Source organism: Ursus maritimus, unplaced genomic scaffold, assembly GCF_017311325.1.
Source record: "Ursus maritimus isolate PB19 unplaced genomic scaffold, ASM1731132v1 scaffold_20, whole genome shotgun sequence".
Lineage (NCBI taxonomy): Eukaryota > Metazoa > Chordata > Mammalia > Carnivora > Ursidae > Ursus > Ursus maritimus.
The window spans coordinates 35,121,137-35,145,722 of record NW_024424453.1 but is presented as its reverse complement, the minus strand read 5'-3'; the positions used below and the strand labels follow the sequence as shown (position 1 = coordinate 35,145,722).

The 24,586-nt window shown below is 37.6% G+C and overlaps 1 protein-coding gene across 1 annotated transcript in view; it reads right to left on the bottom strand.

Moving 5' to 3' along the window:
- KCNH8 (potassium voltage-gated channel subfamily H member 8) overlaps window positions 1-23,070 on the bottom strand; it is a 360,674-nt gene extending 337,604 nt beyond the window's left edge. The window contains exon 1 of the mRNA XM_008709154.2: window positions 22,812-23,070. Within this exon, the coding sequence (XP_008707376.2) occupies window positions 22,812-22,887 (76 nt within the window). The 5' untranslated portion in view covers window positions 22,888-23,070. The remainder of the gene's footprint in view (window positions 1-22,811) is intronic.
- Window positions 23,071-24,586: the final 1,516 nt, after the last annotated feature.

The window sequence follows — 24,586 nt, the reverse complement described above, 5'->3', positions numbered from 1 at the left end:
AAAACTTAGGTTTATTTATATGATGAAATGTTCCAAAAAAGAAATTATTTATGTCACTCACAAAAATATATATAATTTATTAAAATAAATAAATAAGTGAAGAAATTAGAACAAGAATAAGAAAGAGACTAGGGAGCCAAGAATGTTATTTTTACTTAAAATACATGTTACAAGAGTCTTTACAAATGCTACAGGAAGGCTGAACACTCAACTTTGAGCACCCTGAAGCCTGAGTATGGAGGAAACATGACCAGTTTCACAATATTCCCCAAATCTCTTCCCCATCTAACTTTCTGATATTGGAAAATGTAAATTCTTTAAGCCTGAGACACTATGACATTATACAAGATATGATACATTATATAAGATATGGAACAATTAACATTTAAATAAAGTAATAGTAAATTATAAATAGTGGTGTGTGCATGTGTGCATGAGTGTGTGTCCTGTGTGAGTGTGTGTATCGGGGGCAGAGCTTGGGGAACTGATAAAGAAGGGAAACAGAAACAGGAAGGTAAGTGCACCACACATGAACTTTATCTAAGAGAAGATGCTTTTTCTTCAATGTCCATATCTGTAAAATAAGAATGATGCCATTTCTTTCAATATGTCACAAAAGAATGATAGAGTAAAATATTAACATAAGGTGATATAAGGAAAGAATGTAAGACATAAGGTTGGAACACATGGATATGAATCTCTTCCGTGGATCTCAGGTAGAAATAGATCTATTTCTAGTCCAGTATTTGTAAAATATAAATGAGATAATATGTATGGCTTTGTAATCAAGTATTTATGAATACTTTTCACCAACATAACATAAAACATAAAATTCATGTTGAAATTCTTTGACAAGAAAACAAGGGATGTATGTAAACAGTCTTTCAGTCATCCAGAGAGTATTTACTGATTCCTGAAAGGATCAATAAGATTCACTTTAGCTGAAGCTACCTATTTATTGAAGGATAATTATATGCTAGGCATCTTTGTTATCTAACAGGATAATAAAATGTACCCATATCACTTCCCATTTCTGCTGAGGTCCTAAAATATTAGGTGTTAATGTCTCCATGTTCTTAAAGGAGGTAAGAAACTACACATAGGATTTTTAAATGAGGTTCACAAAAACAAGTTGTGCACACTCTTAACCCTTCATCCACACTGAGGTTGTGGAACAGTGGGGATGGGAGAGTACAAAGAGGTTTCAAGAGATAGAAGGGGCTTGGCCTTTACCTCAAGCCCAGGAAATGGGCCTTCAGTAGCACAAAGAGTGTTCTCTAGAAATTTGGGGAAAACAATTTAAAAAGTGAGAGATGGTGGCTGGCCAGGTGCGTTGCTAAAACAGTGAAAGGAGATTACTATATTGAATGTGATCTGCAAAGAACATGAAGGTGCTCCCTGTGGAGTCCATGGATTCAATCCAGGCCCACAAGAGAGCCAGCATGGGGTTATCAAAGATCCTGTACAAGAGGGACCTTTGTAGATCTGAAGTGATCCTCTTAGAAGAAGATGGACGTGTACCGTGGGTGTTTTGGGGGTGACAGAAGAGTCATAAGCTAGAGACAAATGGGATCACCCAAGTCAAGGAAACAGTAGGTGATAAATCCATTGGGATGTGCTCTGTGTGTGTGTGTGTGTGAGAGAGAGAGAGAGAGAGAGAGAGAACAGGTCTTAAGAACCCAAGAGAGTGCCCAGTAAGAGAACTATGACCCTGCAAACACATGTCATATTCCAAAGATTTAAAACTCAGACGGCACATCCACCAAACAATCAAAACAAGGCAGTGACCGTCACCACGGCCTCTACCGGTTGGCTAAAGCAGTGCATATCAAATGAACACCAGGTGTATTCCAAAATGGCGATGACAGATTTCAATAATACTTGTCAACAAAGAACTTTTCCTTCCCACATCTCTCCTCTCTCCTCTAGGTTCAACCCTGCAAGACCCCGAAGCAGCCTAATGAATGGGGCAAGAGGAGGAGAATCTCAAAAGTAGGGAACTTTCCTACTATAGGTTACCAGGCCAAGCTGGACCTATGCTGGGAGAGGGAAGAGCTGTCCTTTCAAAGAAGATGAAAATTGTGACAATATATTGCACTGGGTCTTTATGAACTGAAACTACAGTAACTTAAAGATCTTTTCATTACCTAATATTAACCCAAAGTGTCACAGACCTTGACGTAGGGTTCATCCACGTAGGAAGAAACAACAGGTCCTGTAAAGATGGGTTTAAACGGGCAGTGAGGTGGCAGTAGGGAGCACATACAGTGACAGCTCAATTACATAATGTTTAAGTGCCAGTTCTGATGTTTTCAAAATTTGTTTTCAGCCACAGAATTCATTCTTCAAAGGAAAGCTGATGCAAAGGTCAATGTGTAAAATAGGTGATTCGGGGAGGGGCAGTGCGGGGAACAAGAAAAGACAGGTACATGCCAGGTCCCTAAAGGAGCTGAAGGGTAGGTTAAAAGCCAGCCCTGAGAGAGTCCCTTCAGTAGATAAGTCTCCATCATTCCCCAATAGTTTCCTCATACTCCTTGGTAATTCCACCTCTCTCCACCCCACTCCCACTCCTAAGCAACCAGTAATTGGCCAGAAGTATTTTTAAGTTCAAATTAGTGTGGCGTTGTTCTATAGAAAACTCAGAATTTGTTATAGTATCATCGGACTTCTGGGCCTGTGGCATAGTTCCCAAGTGATCTCCAACACCAGTGGATCACGATCCCTGGGGTAAGAAGAAGGATTTTTGGTACTTATTCTAACAAGGGAAGTAAATTCCTGGGTAATCCAGGATATTAGTCCTAGAAAATAATGGTGTGTTCTTAAAAAGCATGAAGATGGTTTGTGTCTCAACATGAAGTCAACCATGACTGTTAAGATCTTAATCATGGAAATGTAATGCTTTACATTTTAGCTCCAATTTTTTGTCTTTTTATTAAACGTAGACTACTATAGTCAAAACTGTATCTATAAATTCCTGCTTCACTATTTATAAAGTGTGTGACTTTCGACAATTTATTCAACTTTTCGGGGCTTCAACTTCCCTATCCATAAAATAGGAATAAAAACATCTAACTTGCGGTGTTGAAGAGATTAAATAAACTAACGTAGGTGAAAATACCAAACACAGCATTGGGTGTGTGGTTGTTCATTAGATGTCAATTCTCTTCCCTCTTCTCTTTTCAAAGTAAAATCAGAGTAAAGCTAAAGGAAAAACATGGGTTTTGAAATGAAAGGACAAGTGTAAGAACCCAGCCCTCCCATGTACTAGCTTTGGGACAAAATAAATAGTCACTCTGGGGTTCTCTGCCTCCTTGTCTCTAAAGTGAGGAAATTACAAATACCTAGAATAATCATAGGCCAAAAAGACTTGAGTCACTTCCATTTTAAGTTTTCTGTCATATTAAAATTAAAGAGATACCAAACAGATTATATAAACCATTAAATAGTTATCTTAATATTTATTTTAACATTGAAAATTGTGGGATAAATTTTCCCCCAAATTCTATTAATCTACCTCTGAAGACATTATCAAAAGTAAATTACAAGGGGGGTGGCTGGCTGGCACAGTCAGTACAGCCTGCAACTCTAGATCTCAGGGTTGTGAGTTCAAGCCCCATGTTGGGAGTAGAGATTACTTACAAAAAAAGAAAGAAAAAATTAAAAAAAATAAATTACATAAAAAGTCTAATTTAAGGAAATTTCTACTTGGCAGCTTGGGATAAGCAAAAAAGCCCTATTTCAAAGAGCTGTGAAAATCTTGATATGAGGTGAGCATAACACAGGATGATGCAGGGACTCCTTTGAGAGTGAAAATAGGTACTAAAGAATAATATTACATAATTTTAAAAATACTTGTTTTTTTATAGTTGACTGGTTTAATAACATTAATGAACGTATAAAATTTTTCCCAAGCTAATTTGAAACACACTATTTCAGTAAAATAATATCTGTAGTTTTATATTACCAGAAAATAAATTATTATCTAAGCACAACGATCTTTTCATTATATTTTCATATACTTCATATACTTAAGTCACGCACTTAGCCATATCTGTCTCCTTCACCAAGTTGTTGGTATTATTTTAAAGAAAATGTCTTTTTCTCTCTATATATAGTACTATTACTTTAATTTTTTTCATAAAATTGCCTGTAATTTTCCTCAATGGCGTATTTTCCAGCTAATGTATTTGAAATTGTGGACATCTTCAATTAACTGTTCACTATAGACCATAAAAAATTTTAATCGAAAAGGTACTCTCGTTGCTGAAATACCTTGTAGGCACATGCAAATTTTGCTAAATGGATGATAGTCTCTATTCTATTTTTTCCCCAAAATTTTGCCTCATTGAAAATATCTTAATTCTACCTTTCATATTTAAAAGTATAAATATTTCAGTCTAAAAACTCACAGGTTTTCATTTTTCCTTATTCAGAGTAAATACCTTCAAAAAATATTTCTATAATACAAAAATTTTTACAAAAGGTGTCTCATGAGGCACCTGGCTGGCTCAGTCCATAAAGCATGCGACTCTTGGTCTCAGAGAAGTGAATTCAAGATCCATGTTGGGCAAAGGGCCTACTTAAAAAAAATAAATAAAAGGTGTCTTTATGATTCTTTTTAGTGTTTTGCCAAATATTGGTGCTGCAAAATCATAGTTCTTTTTAATTGCATTCAGTTTGTCTGAACATCAATGTATCTATCCAATTAAAAATACAACCTGCATCAAAAGAGTCTTTCAAGTTGAAATATTCCAAAGGAAAATTAAACAATTTCAAATATTAACCTAGTATATAGTTTGAGTTCTTATTGTTTAATTTTCCCCTTTGCTTATCTAGAGATACATTTCAATGTATTTCTATATTTAATTTTGTTTACAATAGTTGCTATTCACTAAAATGAAGTTTTTAGTACTGTTTATTAAATACTTCGATTAAATATTTTCTTTTTCTTTTAAAGATTTTATTTATTCACTTGAGAGACCAGAAAGAAAGAGAGAACATGTACGCACAAGGAGGGGGGGGTGAAGAAAAAGCAAGAGAAGCAGAGGACCCACAGAGCAGGGACCCCTTTGCAGGCTAGATGCCAGGACCCTGAGAACATGACCAGAGCCAAAGGCAGATGCTTAACCAACTGAGCCACCCAGGGGCCCCTGATGAAATATTTTCAAATGTTTCAAACAAAATGAAAAGAAAAAATAAAGGTTCATTTAGAAAAGATCAATAACTTTTTTGGACACTTGGGTTATTTACAAAGCATGCATTCAAAGACTCAGACATTTTATTTTTCTTTATGTCTTTCTCATAATTTTTATTTAAATTTTAGTTAGTTAACATACAGTGCAATATTGGTTTCAGGGGTAGAATTCAGTGATTCATCACTTACATACAATACCCATTGCTCATCACAAGTGCCCATCACCCAATTATCCCTTCTCTGCACCCATCTCCCCTCCAGCAATATTCAGTTTGTTCTCTATCATTGTCTCTTTTGGTTTGTTTCCCACTCTCCTTTGTTTTCTTTCACCCTTCCCATATGTTCAACTGTTTTCTTTCTTAAATTATACATATGAGTGAAGTCAAAGGGCATTTGTCTTTCTCTGACTGACTTACCGCGCTTAGCATAGTACACTGTAGCTCCATCCACATCATTGCAAATGGCAAGATTTCATTCTTTTTAATCGTTGGTTAATATTCCACTGTGTGTGTGTGTGTGTGTGTGTGTGTGTGTGTACCGCTACTTTACCCATTTATCAGTTGATGGACATTTGTCTCTCTCCATTTGTCTCTCTCCATTCTTGATAATCCTGCTATAAATATTGAGGTGCATGTACCCCTTCAAATCTGTATTTTTGTATCCTTTGGGTAAATACCTAGTAGTGCAATTGCTGGATCGTAGGGTAGTTCATATTTTTAACTTTTTGAGGAAGCTCCATACTGTTTCCCAGAGTGGCTGCACCAGTTTGCATTCCCACCAACAGTGCAAGAGGGTTCCCTTTTCGCCACATCCTTTTTTTTTTTAAAGATTTTATTTATTTATTTGAAAGAGAGTGAAAGCAAGAGAGATCACAGAGGGAGAGAGAGAAGCAGACTCACCACCGCTGAGCAGAGAGCCTCATGTGCTCGAACCCAGACCTTGAGATCATGACGTGAGCTGAAGGCACACGTTTAACGGACTGAGCCACCCAGGTGCCCCCTTTCCTCCACATCCTTACCAACACTTGTTTCTTGTGTTGTTCATCGTAGCCATTCTGACAGGTGTGAGGTGGTATCCCATTGTAGTTTTGATTTGCATTTCCCTGACGATGAGTGACGCTGAGCATCTTTTCACGTGTCTGTTAGCCATCTGGATGTCTGCTTCAGAAAAGTGTCTATTCATGTCTTCTGACCATTTCTTAACTGAATTACTTGTTTTTTGGGTGTTGAGGTTGGTAAATTCTTTAAACATTTTGGATACTAACCCTTTATCAGATACATTGTTTGCAAATATCTTCCCATTCTGTGCGCTGCCTTTTAGTTTTGTTGATTGCTTCCTTCACTCTGCAGAAGCTTTTTATCTTATGAAGCCCCAACAATTCATTTTTGCTTTTGTTTCCCTTGCCTATGGCAACGTGTCTAATAAGAAATTGCTAAGGCCAGGGTCAAAAAGGTTTCTGCCTGTGTTATCCTCTAGGATTTTGATAGTTTCCTGTCTCACAGCTAGGTCTTTCATCCATTTTAAATTTATTTTTGTGTATGGTGTAAGAAAGGTTTCATTCTTCTGCATGTTGCTGTCCATTTTTTCTAACACCATTTGTTGAAGACTGTCTTTTCTCCATTGTATATCCTTTCCTGCTTTGTCAAAGATTAGTAGACGTTGTAGTTGTGGGTCCATTTTTGGGTTTTCTATTCTGTTCCATTGATCTATGTGTCTGTTTTTGTGTCAGTACCATATTGTCTTGATGCTACAGCTTTGTAATACAGCTTGAAATCTGGAATTGTGACACCTCCAATTCTGTTTCTTTTTCAGGAATGCTTGGGTATTCAGGGTCTTTTGTGGTTCCATACAAATTTGAGGGTTATTTGTTCTAGCTCTGAGAAAAATGCTGGTGGTATTTTAAATTAAATGTACATAGTGTGTAACATAGTTGCCAAAATGCTTTGGGTAGGATAGACATTTTAACAATGTTTGTTATTCCATTCCATAAGCATGGAATGCTTTTCCATTTCTTTGTGTCCTCTTTGATTTCTTTCATAAGTGTTGTACAGTTTCCAGAGTACAGGACTTTTATCTCTTTAGTTATGTTTATTCCTAGGTATTTTATTGTTTTTGGTGCAGTTGCAAATGGGATCAATTCCTTGATTTCTTTTTCTGCTGCTTCGTTATTGGTGTATAGAAATGCAAAAGATTTCTGCACGTTGATTTTATATTCTGTGACTTTGCCAAATCCATGTATCAATTCTAGCAATTTTTTGGTGGAGTCTCAAATACACCATCTAACCTTCACCCAAAGGAGCTAAAAAAGGAACAGCAAATAAAGCCTAAAGCCAGTGGAAGAAGGGAAATAATAAAGATTAGAGCAGAAATAAGTGATATGGAAACAAACAATTTTTTTAAAAAAGTAGAACAGATCAACAAAACTAAGAGCTGGTTCTTTGAAAGAATTATTAACATTGATAAACCCCTAGCCAGACTTATCAAAAAGAAAAAAGACAGGATCCGAATAGATAAAATCATGAATGAAAGAGGAGAGATGATACCAATAACACAAAAATACAATTATAAAAGAATACTATGAAAAATTATATGCCAAAAACCCGGGCAATCTGAAAGAAATGGACAAATACCTAGAAATTTACAAACGACCAAAACTGAAACAGGAAGAAATAGAAAATTGGAACAGACCCATAACCAGCAAAGAAATTGAATCAGTAATCAAAAATTTCCCAACAAACAAAAGCCTTGGGCCAGATGGCTTCCCCGGGGAAATTCTACCAGACATTTAAATAAGAGTTAATAGCTATTCTTCTCACACTATTCCAAAAAATAGAAATGGAAGGGAAACTTCCAAACCCATTTTACAAAGCCAGCTTTACCTTGATTCCAAAACCAGACAAAGACCCCACTAAAAAGGAAAGTCACAGGCAAATACCCTGATAAACATGGATGCAAAAATTCTCAACAAGATACTAGCAAATCGAATCCAACAGTACGTTAAAAGAATTATTCACAATGATCAAATGGGATTTATTCCTGGGCTGCTGGGGTGGTTCAATATTCACAAATCAATCAAACATGATACACCACATTAATAAAAGAAAGGATAAGAGCCATGTGATCCTCTCAATAGATGCAGAAAAAGGATTTGACAAAACATGGCATCCATTCTTGATTTAAAAAGCCCTCAACAAAGTAGGGATAGGTGGAACATACATCAACATATACAAAAGACCCACAGCTAATATCATCCTTAGTGGGGAAAAACTGAGAGCCTTTCTCCTATGATCAGGAAGAAGACAAGCATGTCCACTCTCACCATTACTATTTAACAAAGTACTGGAAGTCTTAGCCTCAGCAATCAGACAACAAAAAGAAATAAAAGGCATCCAAACTGGCAAAGAAGAAGTCAAACTTCCACTATTTGCAGATAACATCATATTCTATGTAGAAAACCTGAAAGACTCCACCAAAGATTCAAATATTTTAAAATTCTGACTGATGGAGGCAGTAAAAAGAGAAACCATGCACTGCCATGACAAATATTTTTCTGCATTTAACACCACATATCATGTAGTGTAACTACTATAACTAATTCCTCGTATATAAAAATATTTGGCAATTTTGACCACTACAGCATCTTAGTAATTGATAAAATATCATTGGTTTCTTTGACACAAAAATGAATTATACATACACCACCACCAAGTCCAAGCACATTGCTGCTTCATTATTTTTTTAAGTTCAATAAACACTGTTTTTACTGTGACACTGTGCTTTGCCAAAATTTACATTTCTCTTATCACCACTAAGTAAGAAACTTTATTGCTAATGATCCATTTAATTGAATTTACAATGACATTTATAGTAATGTATGATTCACCTTCTATAGAATACACTTCAAAAAAGTTTACTTATATCCATGAATTAGATACAAAACTCAAGCATTATTAAAATTAACTGATTTTCCATCAAAAACTCTGTTGGTATTAATACTTGCTATGTTCCTCTGGTATTCAAACAATACATTAAATATTCTTGCTACACTTTTTCTATATGTATAAGAAAACAAAACCAAAACTGAATGAAATTTTCAACAATAAAATAGAACAAACTACTGATACATGAAAAAAATAATAAATTGCAAAAGCATTATGTTAAGTGAAAGAAGCCAGACCCCCCCAAAATACAATATATCTTATAATTTCATTAATATTACATTCTAGAAAAGCCAAAACCATAAGGATAGAAAACAGATTGTTACTAAGAGGTGGAAGTGGGGGGAGCATATTTGAAATTTGAGAGTGAAAATACTGTTCTAAATCTTCATTGTGTTGGTGGTTACATGACTGTATACATTTTGCAAAATTCATTGAACTATACATTTAAATGGAGTGATTTTACTATATGTAAATTAAACCATTATAAACCCTACCAAAAAAAAAAGAAAAGTGAATGAAATTCATTTAGAAGAGCAGCCCTTTGATCTAAGTGAGAAATCATGCTTCACAGAGCAGTATGTCCAAGATACTTTCTGCAGAATGAATCATTACTTGTAAACATAGTCTTCTTAAATCAGCTACTAATTTTTTTAAGTAGGCTCCATGCCAGTGTGGAGCTCGACAAGCGGCTTGAACTCAACCCTGAGAGCAAGAACTGAGCTGAGATCGGACACTTAGACTGAGCCAGCCAAGTGCCCTCAGCTACTAATTTTTAAATAACATGGTGATGCTTATTCAGCAGATTTGTTGCTTCTGATTTTAATGTGGTCAGTGATACTGCCCCAATGTGGGCACCCATGACAGATATAAACATCAATATTTTCTTCCAGTTGTACAATCATCAGCAACTTTCTTAAGAAATGGGAATTCAGTATTTCGTTAAACACATTTTTCATTTTTGTGAGTTCACTGATGCCAGAAAAGGTTCACTGCAAAAATGTTTAAAACTACCAAAAATAGATACATTCTACTTAAATGTCATTGTATACCCAAATGATAATTTCCTATGTTTCCTACTGACAGCTAAGATGTGGACTAGTAACTTCATGCATCTCACAGGCCTTGGTGCTACTGGTTAGTATACAATGCACATGTTGTCCTAGGAGAAGATACATATAGATGTGTGTGTATTTATATAAATCTGTATATATACAGAGTATCATTAAATATTTTGTATCTGGAAGGGTTGGCATAAGAGATATGTATCATTGCTGGCATTTTTCAGACTTAAATACACATTAAAGTAACACCTATCTTCAGCACACAGATGCCTGAGACATTATTAGACAAGACTATAGTCAAAACCTATAAGAACTAACGGAAGATCTACCAGCCCATTTTTACTTATTCGAATGCAATGATTAATAGTGATACTTTATTGAAAATGAAAAATTTGTACAAATGCTAAACTAAATGGGACATTAATAAGCACAAATATGGATGTGTGGATACCCCACCAAAATTCAGTAATACACATATGCTGAAAGAGAAAATTAATGTCAATATTATACACACCCACATGCACATACATGTATATGTGTGGGTTTCTGTGTGTATGTTTCTAGTGTAAAAATTCTGAATAAATGCTAACAAGTAGAATCCAGTAACACAGCCAAGTAACTTTTATTGAAAGAATGCAAGGATAGTTCAATTGAATTTATTATATTAATTGATTCAATAAGAAACACTGAATTGTTTAGATAGATGATGAAAAGCCAATTTGTAAAATTGATTAATAAAATAGTAATATATAACAAAGTCTCTTAATAAAGTGGAAATATATAACATAATATCTATTTTTCAAACTAAAAGCCAGAAAAATACTTATTAGAAAAACACTAAAATAATTTCCATTGAAAGTTAGGAACAAGAAGGAATTTCTTTACCATTACCATTACCATTTTTAATTGTATTTATAATGTTTATAATACTAACCAAAGCTATCAGACAATAGAAAAAATTAAGGGAACAAAATATAAGGGCTGTAAAAATTGGAAACAAGCAAGAAAAATTTTTATTATTTGAAGACAGTATTATTTCTTAGCTGAAAACCCCAAGAAACCAACTGAAAAATTATTGCAAAGGATAATAGAAATTCAGCAAGCTGGCTGGTTAAAAAAATAATAACACATAGGAATCAATAGCCTTCAAATAAACAAACATAACTGAACTGGAAAAACAAAATGGTGCTGGTGCCTGGGTGGCTCAGTCAGATAAGCATCTGCCTTTGGTTCAGATCATGATCCCAGGGTCCTGGGATTGAGCCCCACATCAGGCTCTTGGCTCAGTGGGGAGCCTGCTTCTCCCTCTCCCTTTGCCTGCTGCCCCCCTGCTTGTGCTCTCTCTCTCTGTCAAATAAATAAATAAAATCTTAAAAAGAAAAGAAAAACAAAATGGTAGAACAAAAGACTCCATTCTACATAGAAACTACAAAGATAAAATAACTAGGAATAAAAAAATAAGAAATGTGCAGTATCTTTATTGAGAAACCCCTAAGAAGATATAAATGATAGAAACACATAACAAGTTCTTAGATATGAATTTTTGACATCATAAAAATGTCATGTTTCCTACAGATTACACTAAAAATACCAACAAGGTTTTTTTAGCTAGATAATCTGGTTCATAAATTCATAAGGACTTCTAAATAAGTATGATTAGCTAAGTAAAAAGTTTCTGGGAAAAAATAGTGAAATAAGAGTTTTAACATATATCTTAAAATTCCTATAATTAGAACTGTGATACTAATATAAAAAAAGATAGACGAATGTAATAGGATTGAAAGTCATAAAACAGAAAAATTACATATAGAATTATAGAATATTATCTATATACATATAGGAATGCAGAATACAGAATGATAAACCAGACATCGCAAATAAGCATAGAAAAGATGAATTATTGAATAATGTTAGGAAAATGGATAGGCATCTAGAAAGAATAAATTTTGCTCCCTACATCATATTCAATAGATCAAATTGCAGAACTTATTAATGGAGGAGAACAAATTTGAATATACAAAATGAGATGGTAAAGCTCATAGGGTATATTTTAAAAACAAGTTTAGTATAGAAAATACCTTTCTAAATCAAAACACACAATAAGGAAAAGTGATTAATTCATCTACATAAAAATCAAAAGTCCGACCAAAATTGGAAACAAAAACATACATAATTCACTTCACTAATAAAATATTCATTTTGGGGGCACCTGGGTGGCTCAGTCCATTGAGCGTCTGCCTTCGGCTCAGGTCATGCTCCCGCGGTCCGGGGACCAAGCTCTGCATCGGGCTCCCCACTCAGCAGGAGGTCTGCTTCTCCCTCTATCCCGCCCCACCACTAGTGTGCTCTCGCTCTCTCTAGCTCTCTCTCTCTCACGTGCAAAAATAAATAAAATTTTTAAAAAATATTCATTTTGTTACTATGTAATTCATAGAGAATACCAATAATCCAATTAATAAAGGGCAATGAATATGGACAAATAGTGCCCAGAAAAAGAAATTCAGCAGACCTTAAATACATTAAACAATGTTGAACTTCACTTATAGAACACAAATGTATATTTAAAATTATAATAGGAAGCCACTTTTCATCTTAAATTCAAAAGTAATTTAAGTGATGGAATTAAAAATGAATATACTGAAATGTTATGCAAATATTAGCTATTAATACTATCTTTCAAATAATTTCATAACTTTTCGTTTCTTTGAACAAAAAATACACTACGCGATATGGAGCACTGTACAGGTGGACAAGAGCCCTCAGTGATTTTTATTTCTATATGCTAAAACCTGAAACCACATATTGTTTGAGCGAGGGTAGCAAGCTCATTTTCAGATGACTGAAATGTTACCCAACCAAAGATGTACCAAAGTAATACAATACAAAAGCTGCAGTCCCAAGACGTGCATTTTTTTGCACTATTTATAGAATCATAGTAGAAATGTTTATTTAGGTGTGAAGGTCAAAAATATGCCCGTTTTTATCTTCTATGTTATTCTCTCCTTTGAAAAAATAACCAGAACACCACAATTAAAGACAAGTCTACTTGTCAAACTGGGTTTTTGATATTTTGATAACATGTGAACTTCTTATTTGGATCCTTTTTTCTAGGAAATCAAACAAAACATGGAAAGACTGATGAGTGCTCTGGGCTCAGTTCCTTCTAGTTCAATAACTAGAATGAGAAACTCCTTTGGACTGACAAGTACAATAAGGAAGCCTATCCAAAAGACTTAACAGAGCAAAAGAAAACATGAAAAAAAAAAGAAGAAGAAGAAAAGAAAGAAAGAAAGAAAGAAAGAAAGAAAGAAAGAAAGAAAGAAAGAAAGAAAAAACGAGCTTTAGATTATATTTGTAAATTGGAGAGCTAGGTACCCTTATTTCTTCCTGTGAAGTCATTGTGGAGAGAGAAGGTAAATGATCTTTTTTGAAAGATGTCTATAATACCTGACAGTGGAGAATATATTTCACCCAATAAAACAGACTGAAAATAGGTAGAAGAATTTCTTCTGTAAGATGCTAACAAGGTAAAAACAAAATGATGCCACTATAATAGCTATGAGAATTAGAATATCTTCTATGGAGAGATTAGCCTGACAATTAAAGAATCACAAGTTCTAAAATCAGCAAATTCTAAGCACCAAAATCTCAAAGAAAATGGATTTCTTTATTTTTTTGAAAAAACGGACAGTGGATTTTCTTTGATGAGCAAAACTGCTTTGCACAGTGAATACATTAAGTAGCTCCAGATATGAGTCTTAAATACCAATCTAAAAACATTCTTTAAGTGACAAGTACTTAAAGCATGATATATCAAAAGAAAAAAACCCAGCATATATACTAGAAGTGGCTAAAAACTTGAAAGCAGAAATTCCTTTTTGCAAGAGTTAGAAACTAGAAATGATACCACAGATTGCCCTAGTTTGTTTATACTTGCTATAAAAAACACATTTTAAAGGCAGTGTGACATAGTAGAAAAATCACAGGCTATAGTAGAAAAATCACAGGCTAGTGTGATAACGCACAAAAATGCTGAGCTTGAGTTTTGTCATCTGTAACAAAAAGGGGGGCGGCCTTCCCCCTTGCCGGGCTGTCGAGTTGTGGTAGGAACAAACAAAGCACCAGCATGGTATACAGAGCGTATGCAGACATGCCCAAAATGGTAGTCACTAGTATCATTAAACTTTAATAAAAGAAATTAGTACTTGAACCATGTGAAAATGAGGTACGGGAAGCCAGTCTAGAATTATGTTTCAAAACTAAAGTTAAACAACATAATACTGAATAAAAGGAAAACCCGTTAGTACCAAAGGGAAATAAAGACAATTACTGTACAACCCTAACTTTCAAGGAATTTGCAATTCTTTTACTCAAAGAATCTCTTACTGAGCAATGACTGCTCCAAACATAAGTCTGAGCAAGGGGGATACAAAAAAATAAAGACATAGTCAGGTCTTGAAGGAACTGAGTGTTGAAATATGAAAGCATATAATCAGAAGACACGTGAGGAACGGGCAAAGTAACGTGGAAACGGAGAACAAATGGCACCCAACTCAACTTGAAGTCTCATAGAACAAGTTTATATATAAGGCAACCCTCAGGATGGGTCTCGAAGAAAATAAAGGATCTTGCTCTTCAAGTGACCTGCAGAGGCCCAGAGACAAGGATGATCACGGGATTCAGGGTGAGTATGGCTGCAGCCTGGGAGACAATGGTTTGAAAAGATTCTGCAGAATCATCTTGGGGTCATATGACACTAAGGACTTTGGATATTCTCCAAGAGGTAGCAGGGAGCGGATGGGTGGCTTTAAATAGGAGAGTTAAATGATTAAATCATGCTGCTTTTATTGGAAATCGCTCTGGGGACAATGTAGGCTGAAGGGTGGGGAGTAAGCAGGATAGGGGCGACGGCCACAGGAATCCAGTGAGAGTAAGGTTACAACTATGTAGATAAGAAACAGAGGTTCAAAACTAAAAAAGAATCAATAAACAGGAGGTAAGGAGCCCGATCAGGGCATTTCTAAAGGAAAATCTCAAAGACTTGATAACCAATTAGATGCGTGGGCAGTCGAGGGCGACTGATTTCTAGCTTGGAGAAATGGGTGGGTGGTGATGCCAATAATGGAGCCAGAAAACATAAGAAGACAAATAGGTTTCATAGGCTAGGAAAGATTATTAGTTCATCTGGGAACATGTGGATTTTGGAGGGTTTAAGGGAGATAGACAGTTGCATTAATGGCTATGAAAGAAAACCAAAATATATCTTCCAGGGAATTTATAAGCCAAGAACTGTATTTGACTGTTTAAATTACTGAGAAAGCTCTTCAATTGCTCCAGTTGCTAAATATGAACTATGTCAGAGGTAAAGCTGAAGTCTCATCTTTTTTGTTTGTAGGCTCTGCTAAACCAAAATGGATTGAAAAGTTAGTATTTAGACTACCTCAGCAAATATGCATTGCCAGGGTGAACCCTACTATCTCTGCAGCGGTTGGAACTCTGCACCTTTTACTGTTGGCATTTCTCCAATCGACTTCACTAGGACTGAATGCTAGCACACCCTCAATTCTTTTTCTTCTCCACAGACACAATTTTATAGAATAACACAGCCCTGGAGGAGAAGAGTACTCAGCTATGCGGTCAGAAATCAATCTCTCCTTTTCCTAAGAGATAAAAGTTAGCTCCCTGGGAGAAGCAGACATTTTTTTAAAAAATGAAGAACACATCAATCCACGGGCATTCTCTGGGACCCTTGTCAAAGTGTAAAAGCATTTTTAGAAGAGATAGTAAGAAGAAACTTCTTAGGTGTCAAGGTGGACATTTCTCCTGCATTACCTGTCAGCCTGTGGAATATGGAACGGTTGGGAGTTTTTACACCAGGCACAGATGGCACCATACTCTCCTACCAAGATGTGAATCGACCACCTCCAATGGCTTACTAAGACTAAGTACTCTGACTTTAAAGACATTCCATGTCTGACCTAATTGACTTTCCATTCTCCTCTTGCCTCTACCTTTTGCCATTCACGTCCTCTAAAATACTTAAAGATGCCCTCTTTTTAGCTTCAATGACAATGTTATACAAATTAGCAGAGTAAACAGAATATCGTCTTTGCCCTTATCATATATGAGCGAATCATTCCCACCCAGAACCCTCCCAGATCTTTCACCCACAGAAATTATTCCTCCCTCATCCAGATGTGTACAGCCCTTTGCCTATATCTTCTGAATATTCTTATCCCTTTTCAACCTACACTACAGTAATTTTTGCATACATTTATCATCTTCTTTGAGAGAAGGGCAAGCCTGATTTATTCCAAAGATCCCAGCATAATGGCTTTGTATATAGTTAGTGTTGATTAAATATTGTTGAAGAAATGACTGATTGATTATTGATAAATAAAGTAAAGATTTCATCAGAGGGACTGTATCATTCTAGAAGTACGCTGGGTCTGGGATATCCCAGAAACTGGTAACTCAGGACCTTCAGTGTGTTTCTCATGCCAGAAGAGGGTTCATGCCATGGTCTTTGGTCTACAGGTGATACTAAAAGCCAGAGCCTAGGAAAAATATATTAAGAGCATAACTTCCATTTTTAACATATTAGCTATCAATTTTCCTATATACAATGATGTCAAAACAAAATTATCTAATATTTTAAAGACTATATAATAAAATTTTTCTTATTATTTGTGTATTTCACTCATCAAAAGAAATGTATGTCTGATAAAGACATAAATCCAATCCTTATAAATCAAACACATTGTTCATTGCATGGAAGTTATGAGAACCACTGTGATAAATCCTTTGCAGGGTAAAGAATTCATCTATGAAGTCAAAGACTGAGAATAAATAATTCCCTCCTCCCTATTCTTTCTTCTCTCCTCTTTCTCCCTTTCTCTCTCTCTCTTCCTTTCTAATTTTCAGTAAACCTAGAATGAAGTTTAAATAAAGAACATTATTTATCTGAACACAGCCAACTTCAATGCAGGAGTGCATAATGGGGAGTTTCTTAAATCTGAAACGTGGCTAGAGGCATGAGAAAGAGATGGAAAACATATTGTTTCAAAGTAGTTCATATTGTTTGCCCAGGAACAGGCCTGGTTAAGAAGTTAGTAAGGTGGAAATAGCCCAGTCACCCTAGAGTGCAACAACCTGCCTTGGCTATCATTCTTTGCAGATGCCGCATTCTCAGATTGCTTCTCCATCCAGTGCAGACTAAGATGCCCGTGTGTACAAAGAGGCCCCATTCCTTATCTGTAAAGAGGGACACCCTGTTAAGAGACTGGGATTAATATTCTGAAAACACTCCAACATCTCCCATATTACTTCTATATCAGAGAATGAAGAGTCAGACAGGACAGCTGACTAAAATGAACTAGACTAGTTTTACTCATGTGCCATCCCCAGATGTGAAGCAAAACCCTCCCTCCAGTACCAGTAAGTTGGGCCAATTCCAGGTGTAAACTCAGCAGGGTTTCATGCATACAGAACTGCAGGGTGTGCTTAAAAAATCTACTTTTTAGAAGAACAAATGTGAGGGGTGCCTGGGTGGCGCAGTTGGTTAGGTGTCTGCCTTCGACTCGGGTCATGATCCCGGGGTCCTGGGACTGAGCCCAGCATCGGGCTCCCTGCTTCTCCTTCTCCTTCCCACTCATGCTTTCTCTCACTCTCTCTCTCTCTGTCTCTCTGTCTCAAATAAATAAATAAAATCTTTAAAAAAAAAAAAAAAGAACAAATGTGAGAACATTGGGTTTTGTAAGATAATACAACAGCAGATAGCAACTGTAGAGAGAGTTTCAAGATGGCCCCCAAGATTCCCAACTCCTTGTGTATACACCTTGTCTAATCCTTTTCTCTTGAGTGTGGGCAGAACAGATGATTTTAGAGATGTGATTAAGATCCATAATCAGTTGACTGTGAGTTAATCAAAACAGAGATTATCCTGGGTGGGCCTGACTTAGGCAAACTCTTAAAAGACAAACCCTCCTGCTGCCCTGGAAGAGGCGAACCTCTCAGTTGTGAGAGCGCCTCTAAGAGAGAACGTGTGGCAACAACCTGAGGGCAGCTGCTACTTGCTGAGAAAAGTCCCTGGCTGACAGTTAGCAAGACAATAGAGACCTCAATCATAAAACCACAAGGAATTAAATTCTGCTAACAACTACATGACCTTCGATGAGGGCCTCAAGCCTCAGCAAAGACCATAGCCTCAGCAAAGACCATAGCCCCAGCTAAGGATTTGTTTGCAGCCTTGTGAGACCCTGAGCAGAGGACCCACCTAATCCTTACCTCCATGTCTGGCCTGCAGAAAATGTTAGATAATAAGCCACAAAGTTTGTGGTAATTTACTACACAGAAAAAGAAAACTCATAAGGAACTATCTCCCTAAACATTAAGAATAAAAGAGACTAACTAGCAGATAAAAAATTTTTTTAAAGAATCTTTATAAACTTCTATTTGGGGAGAGATATCTCTAGAATGCTAACTATTTCCTTGAATGTTTTCATGTAATAGCCTTTTATAGACAGACCCATACATAATGGAGCTCATTCTTTTTTACTGGCTAAATGCCTCTGCTGGTATTCTCCAAACTACAACCCAGCAAAGACTTAGGAAGATCTCCACTGTCCCACCTTATTCTTCCCCCTTTCTCCTCTCTAAGATTGTAACGTTAAGAGCTATATGTTCCTTGTATGAAAGGGAAGATGAGAAAAAAGAAGAAAGGAAAGATGAAAAGAAAAACCAATGCAGTTGTGTCTGTAAAGGAAGTATTTCAATTTTAACAAATTTCCTTGGACCATTTTAAACTGGCTATACAAGAGTACGTAAAATATATGCAAATATGAATGAGTTTCTAAACTACTGTTATTCTGAATACTTTGACTGGAATCTCCTTGATAGAGTCCGCTGGGCTACAAACTTCCTTTAAACCTTCAATCTTGTCTGACTAACCCCAAAGGAGATGTATTCTGGCCAAATTTTGATATGACTGGAAAATGTAGGCAAATATACAGCTATGAAAATGTAGGTTAATATACCATTATGTTTGGAAATGGACATTTCCCTCTGAAAGTTTTATATCCTCAAAAAAAAAAAAAAAAAAAAAAAGAAATCTGTTTTTCTCAAGTGGTACCCCATGACAAATATTTAGTACTAAAAACTATTTTTTAAAATATGTACTTATGTGTTCTTTACTATACTTCCTCTTTGTCCAGATTAATATTCATGTGCTTAACACAAAAGTCTACTCAGAAAAGATTTTTTTAATACATTAAACATATTTAAAAAAAACATGTAGGAAAAGTGAGCTAGATACGGTCATGACGTTAACACTTGGTGTGTGTGTGTGTGTGTGTGTGTGTGTCTGTCTAAGAGTGTTGCCAGTGAGAAGTGTGGCTACATGTAATGAGTTAAAAAAATTCATTGGCATTACTTTTTCATCCGAAATAGGGCATACATATTCAATGTTTGCAAGGTTCTTCGTTTTCTCAGTCTCATTGCACTGCAATTAAACACAAACCAGGAGAGAACACATTTCAGAAGGAAATGTATTTTAGGGTAGTTTTATATAAAAAGATTTATATTTTCCAATAGTTTTTAAAAATTACATTGGATATGAAAACAAATTCTAATTAATGGTCCACAATTGTCTTTTAATCCTAACAAGGAGCTCACTTCTTAAATATTAAAAGGAATAACTATTATATAAAACAATAAAGTGTCACCAGGTGATAAAATACATTATTAACTTCTTTTATGTTGCCCTGTGATAATATTTCAACTGATAAATTAGTAAGATTATGTTATAAGCTTTTATTATTGTATGCTTATTTTTTTTCCTTAGGAGAAATTTTGAATGATGTTTTAAGTTTTATTATTTTCCATTACAACATTAAGTCAGTAAGGCTAATAATATTGCATGGTGGTTAAGTTAGCAAGGTGGTTTGCCTGGGCTACTGTTTATTCTCTTATTTTTTCATCAGGATTAACCAATATAAAATAAAATAAGAAACTAAGATAACTATGAAGTATACGTAACAAATAAGGCAATGTACCAAGTAAACATATTACATTTTGAGTATAATAACATCATTCACTTTCTACAGAGTTTTTAATTGGGTGGGTGGCAATTTGGCAAATTTAAAACTTGCAAATAGTTTCATCTTGCATAAGAAATTAATACTATAAAAAATCAAGAGAAAGAAGGATGATCATAGGAAGAGGTTCAGGGAAATAATTATATTTAAATTTTGTCAACACAGAAAAGATAGCACAATAAGATAAAAAAACTTAGCCAGGGAAATGGTACGCCCATGATTCTAGATACAACAAAATTTGAGGCTAAAACTTTCTTTAAAGTATTTTTTTTAAGTTTCAGATTATTCAAGTCATCCTGCAATTCAAAAAAGAAGTAAATGAGAAAATATAATCTTCTTTCCTGGAGTGGGGTTTGTTGGGACAAGGGGTATTCATTAGATGTTGTTTAAAATAAAAAAAAGTCTTCCCAAAGTAAACCTTTATGTTACTCCACATTTCAAAATTTGTTTCACCAATTTTCAGCTGATTTCATACAAAGTGATTCCCTACAGGAATCCCCTAAACCCTGTGGAGCACAGACCAAACATATTCTCCAACAGTTTTAGGTTTTGGTCTTTATTTTTGGTTTTCATTTTCTAAATGCTGTTAGGTAATGATGGTCTTCCCAAATTAGAATTTAAAATTTCTAATCTTCCATTTTATTAACATTAATGCTTAGGTTTTTTAAAAGGAGCCATTCACTAGTACTCCCATCTACATGCCTTCTGGTCATCAAATGTTACAGTGACATAAAGAGACAAAGGTATCTCATTTTGATGATCCAAAGCCCCTCTCATTAGTAACTGATATCTAAATACATTGCTGCAGTAATTCTCAAGGCTATGCTGGGATGATTCACCACACTTCACACTCCATTCAACTTTAAATAACAATGAGATAAGCAAATACCAGTAACCTCATTTTCAATAGATGCTTTTGGGATCCATGTTGAGAGCCTTTGGGGTTTAAATCTGCAACTTCAAGAAGAAACATGTACATGAAACTAATCAGTTTCTAAGGTAATAATTACTAGTACCCACATTCACACATGGCTAAAGAAAGCAGTGGTGATTTTGTGTGCTCTTCGGGTGGTGGAGGTAATGGCAGTGGCAGGGACTGTAAGTTTTATTACAATATTTTCTCTTATCCAAAGAAGACACATTGCACTGCACTTCACCAATACCGTCTGATACATGTAGAATACAAAAGGGGAGAGAATGGCTAAAGCAAAAGTTAAAAACACTGTAAGAATGTCCACACCTTTTACCCTGAGTAGGGTGGACATCAAAAAAAAAAAAAAAAAAATTGAAGAAAATCAAATAAATTCTTCATTTCCCTCCCATGTAAACTTTTCCAACTACTCTTAAAGCACAAAGCCAGGACTTTTTTCCTACCGTAATAGGCATGTGTATATAGACTACTGGAGTGGAAATAGAATTAGATGTGCTTTCTCATGTCAGCTCCATGAAATATACCCTCATAGTAAAAAATAATTATACCTCAGAAAAGCCTTTAGAATGAGTTCCTGAGTTTTGTGTAAGAGGCAGAAAAAGGAAAGATAGCACACAGAAGCAACATAAGCTAGGAGGAAGGTGGGGATGTTCATAGTGAAACCAACTGAGAGCATTTGTTAGGGTGAAAGTACAGACTCCTAAGCCTGTTGGAAAGACCACGGGCTCATGAAGAAAGCCTGAGAAGCCTGGGAAGGAATGGGGACCTGACCGTGGTCCTGAAAGAGAAAAACTTGCAGGTGATTAGGAACAATCTCCAAGCATCCACACAACACCGTACCCTTGTTTTCAACTATAGCTGAAACAAACTAAAAGTCCAATAATACTCGGGCTCAAAAAAATATGTCCAAACTTTCTCATATGCTCAGATCAGCCTTTATAATTCCCAGCTCCTCCCTCCCCAACATTCTCTCCTAGAGTGTTAGGATCATTTCAGGATTGAGAGGTACCTAGCTTAAAAGCAGGAATCGAGATTCTGATAAACTCGCAACGCTTAGAATTCTACAGAAAGCTTACACTTGGCAATCCTGATTCTAGTTTGCATTTCTTAAACTCTGATGGGAAACCATGCCTATCCGAAAAACCTCAAGGAATTATGCTCCATGTAAGCATAACATTCCAAACTCACCCTATAATCTAGACAGCCTTGAAACTCTAGAAAGATAAGGTGGCAATTCACTAACATGGACATTCCCACTTTCACCTCATAAAATTAATTTTTTAAAAAAATTTCATAAAGAGGCACCCAAATACGGGTCCCATACTGAACACGGGCGTCAGTCTTCCTTCAGGCTCTTTTCGAGCTCTCACAAACCCAGGAAGTCAAGGGGACCAACTACACCAATCCAAAGTATTAGTACAACACCGAACCCTGGGTGGAAGGAAATTTCTGCGCACAAAAGACACCTTTGCAAAAACGTAAGGAATTTCACTCCGCTGGTGGAAAAAAGAAGGTGGGACAGAAAGTAATTTATACGTGAAAAACCATTCTCGGAAAATACCATACAACTCGTCTAAGTGCAAGACTTACGTGTTCCGTCAAAACGGGTGGCGATGGTGTCGAGGAAGGTGTTCTGGGGCGCCAGTAATCCTTTCATAACCGGCATTTTTCCAGCGTGGTGTGAAATTCTCCATCAAAGTTTGTCCAGAAGGATGGCTCAAGAGGAAAGCGCCAAGAAAGGAGAAGGGGAGCGTGCTGACTGCAGCGGAGGGGGACCTGGCGCGGTGCTGGGGCCGATCAGGGGGAGGAGGATGGAAGGAGAGAGGGAGCGCGTTCCAGACGCCGCTGCTCTGGCTGGAGCCTCTCGGCGAGCGCTCGGCGAGCCCGCCCCGCACCTCCAGGCTCAGCCCGGCGCAGGCTCCCTCTCCCGCCCCCTCCACCTCGCCAGCTGCCGAAACCCCCCCACCGTCCCTCAGCGGGCGGCAGTGCCCGCCGAGCGCCGCCTCGCCCCCCACCCCGCCCGCCGGGAAATAGCCGGCCGTGGCCCGGGGCGCCGCGCCCTGACCTCAGGCGCTGGGGTCGCGGAGGACGGCGCTCGCCTCAGGGCGAGGCCGGACGGCGCTGAGCCTCCCCGTTTCCAAGGGGCGCAGGGAAACGCGCGCGAGCGCGACTCCCACCCCCCAGGAGCCAGTGAACAAAGACCCCTTTGTTCCCGCTCCGTCCCTCTCCCGGGGAGACCGGAGTCCCGTGGGTGTGGTACTGGAGAAGGGGAGGAGACAGGTTGGAGCAGGTACCCGGCCTCAGCCAGGAGCTTGGGAGGGGACAGTCCCCTCCAGTGGTGTCCCAGTGAGCTGAGACAGCTGGGCGCCCCAGGGGGAGCTGGCCCCCTTCCGGCACACCTGACACTGCGAGTGCCTGAGACTGGAGCAGGGCAGCTTCGAGTTAGTTGCACGGCCCCCTCCCCAGTCACCCGGGTCTTTCAGCTTAAAAACTAGTCCAAAGCTCCCGGGTTTTTCCACCTCTCCTCTTGGGCTGAAAAAGGGGTGTTTCGGCCCCTCACTCCAAATTGCCATTGGTCTTCTCAAGCCATTCTAAAGTAAAAGAAAATAAGAGTTGTTTGTTGTTGTTGTTGTTGTTGTTGTTGTTTTATGGACAATGGATGGTTTCTCACTCTCGTGAAATGTAAATAAACATTGCCAGAAAAGTTTTGTTTTTATTGATTTGCAAAATACAATGTAAGTAAAACCTGTAAGGTTGCCTTGTAAAAACGGCTTCAACACCAATTAGCCTAGCCCGCCTCCTCTCCACCACCCAACAACCCCACACCCCCGCCCAATGGCGAGGCTTCCTCCGAGACTGGAACCTCGGGGTGGAAAGCCTGGCCGAGTCCCTGGAACTGCAGGTGTCATGGAAAACGAAAGTGGTCTCTCCCTGCCTTTCTACCCTTTGCTCACGCGCGGACTCCCGGTCCGCCAACATTCTGCCAAGGAAAGCCTGGCCCAAGCCTCGGGCACAGCCCTGCGGGACGTGGAGGAGGACACCCGCGCTGGGATTCTACAAAAAACCCAGGAAGGGAAGGAGGTGTGGAAGGAAAAGTTGAGAGCCTAGGGGCAGAAAAACAAACGTAAGCCCAGGTGCTGGCGCACCCGGAAGGAAAGGAGGGGGGAAGCGAACAGGTGTGTGAGCCTCGCGAGGGGCAGCTCGAGTCCCCGCCGCCTGGGAGCTCGGGCGTGGTGGGAGCTGAGAGCGCTTGGCACCCGCCACTGTTGGTAGCGGGCAGGGGGTTGCAGGGAGGGGGGAGAGGGAGGGGCTCCTTGTTTGAATTCTCCCGGCTCCTGGGGCGAAGGGGGGACCCTGAGGGTTTC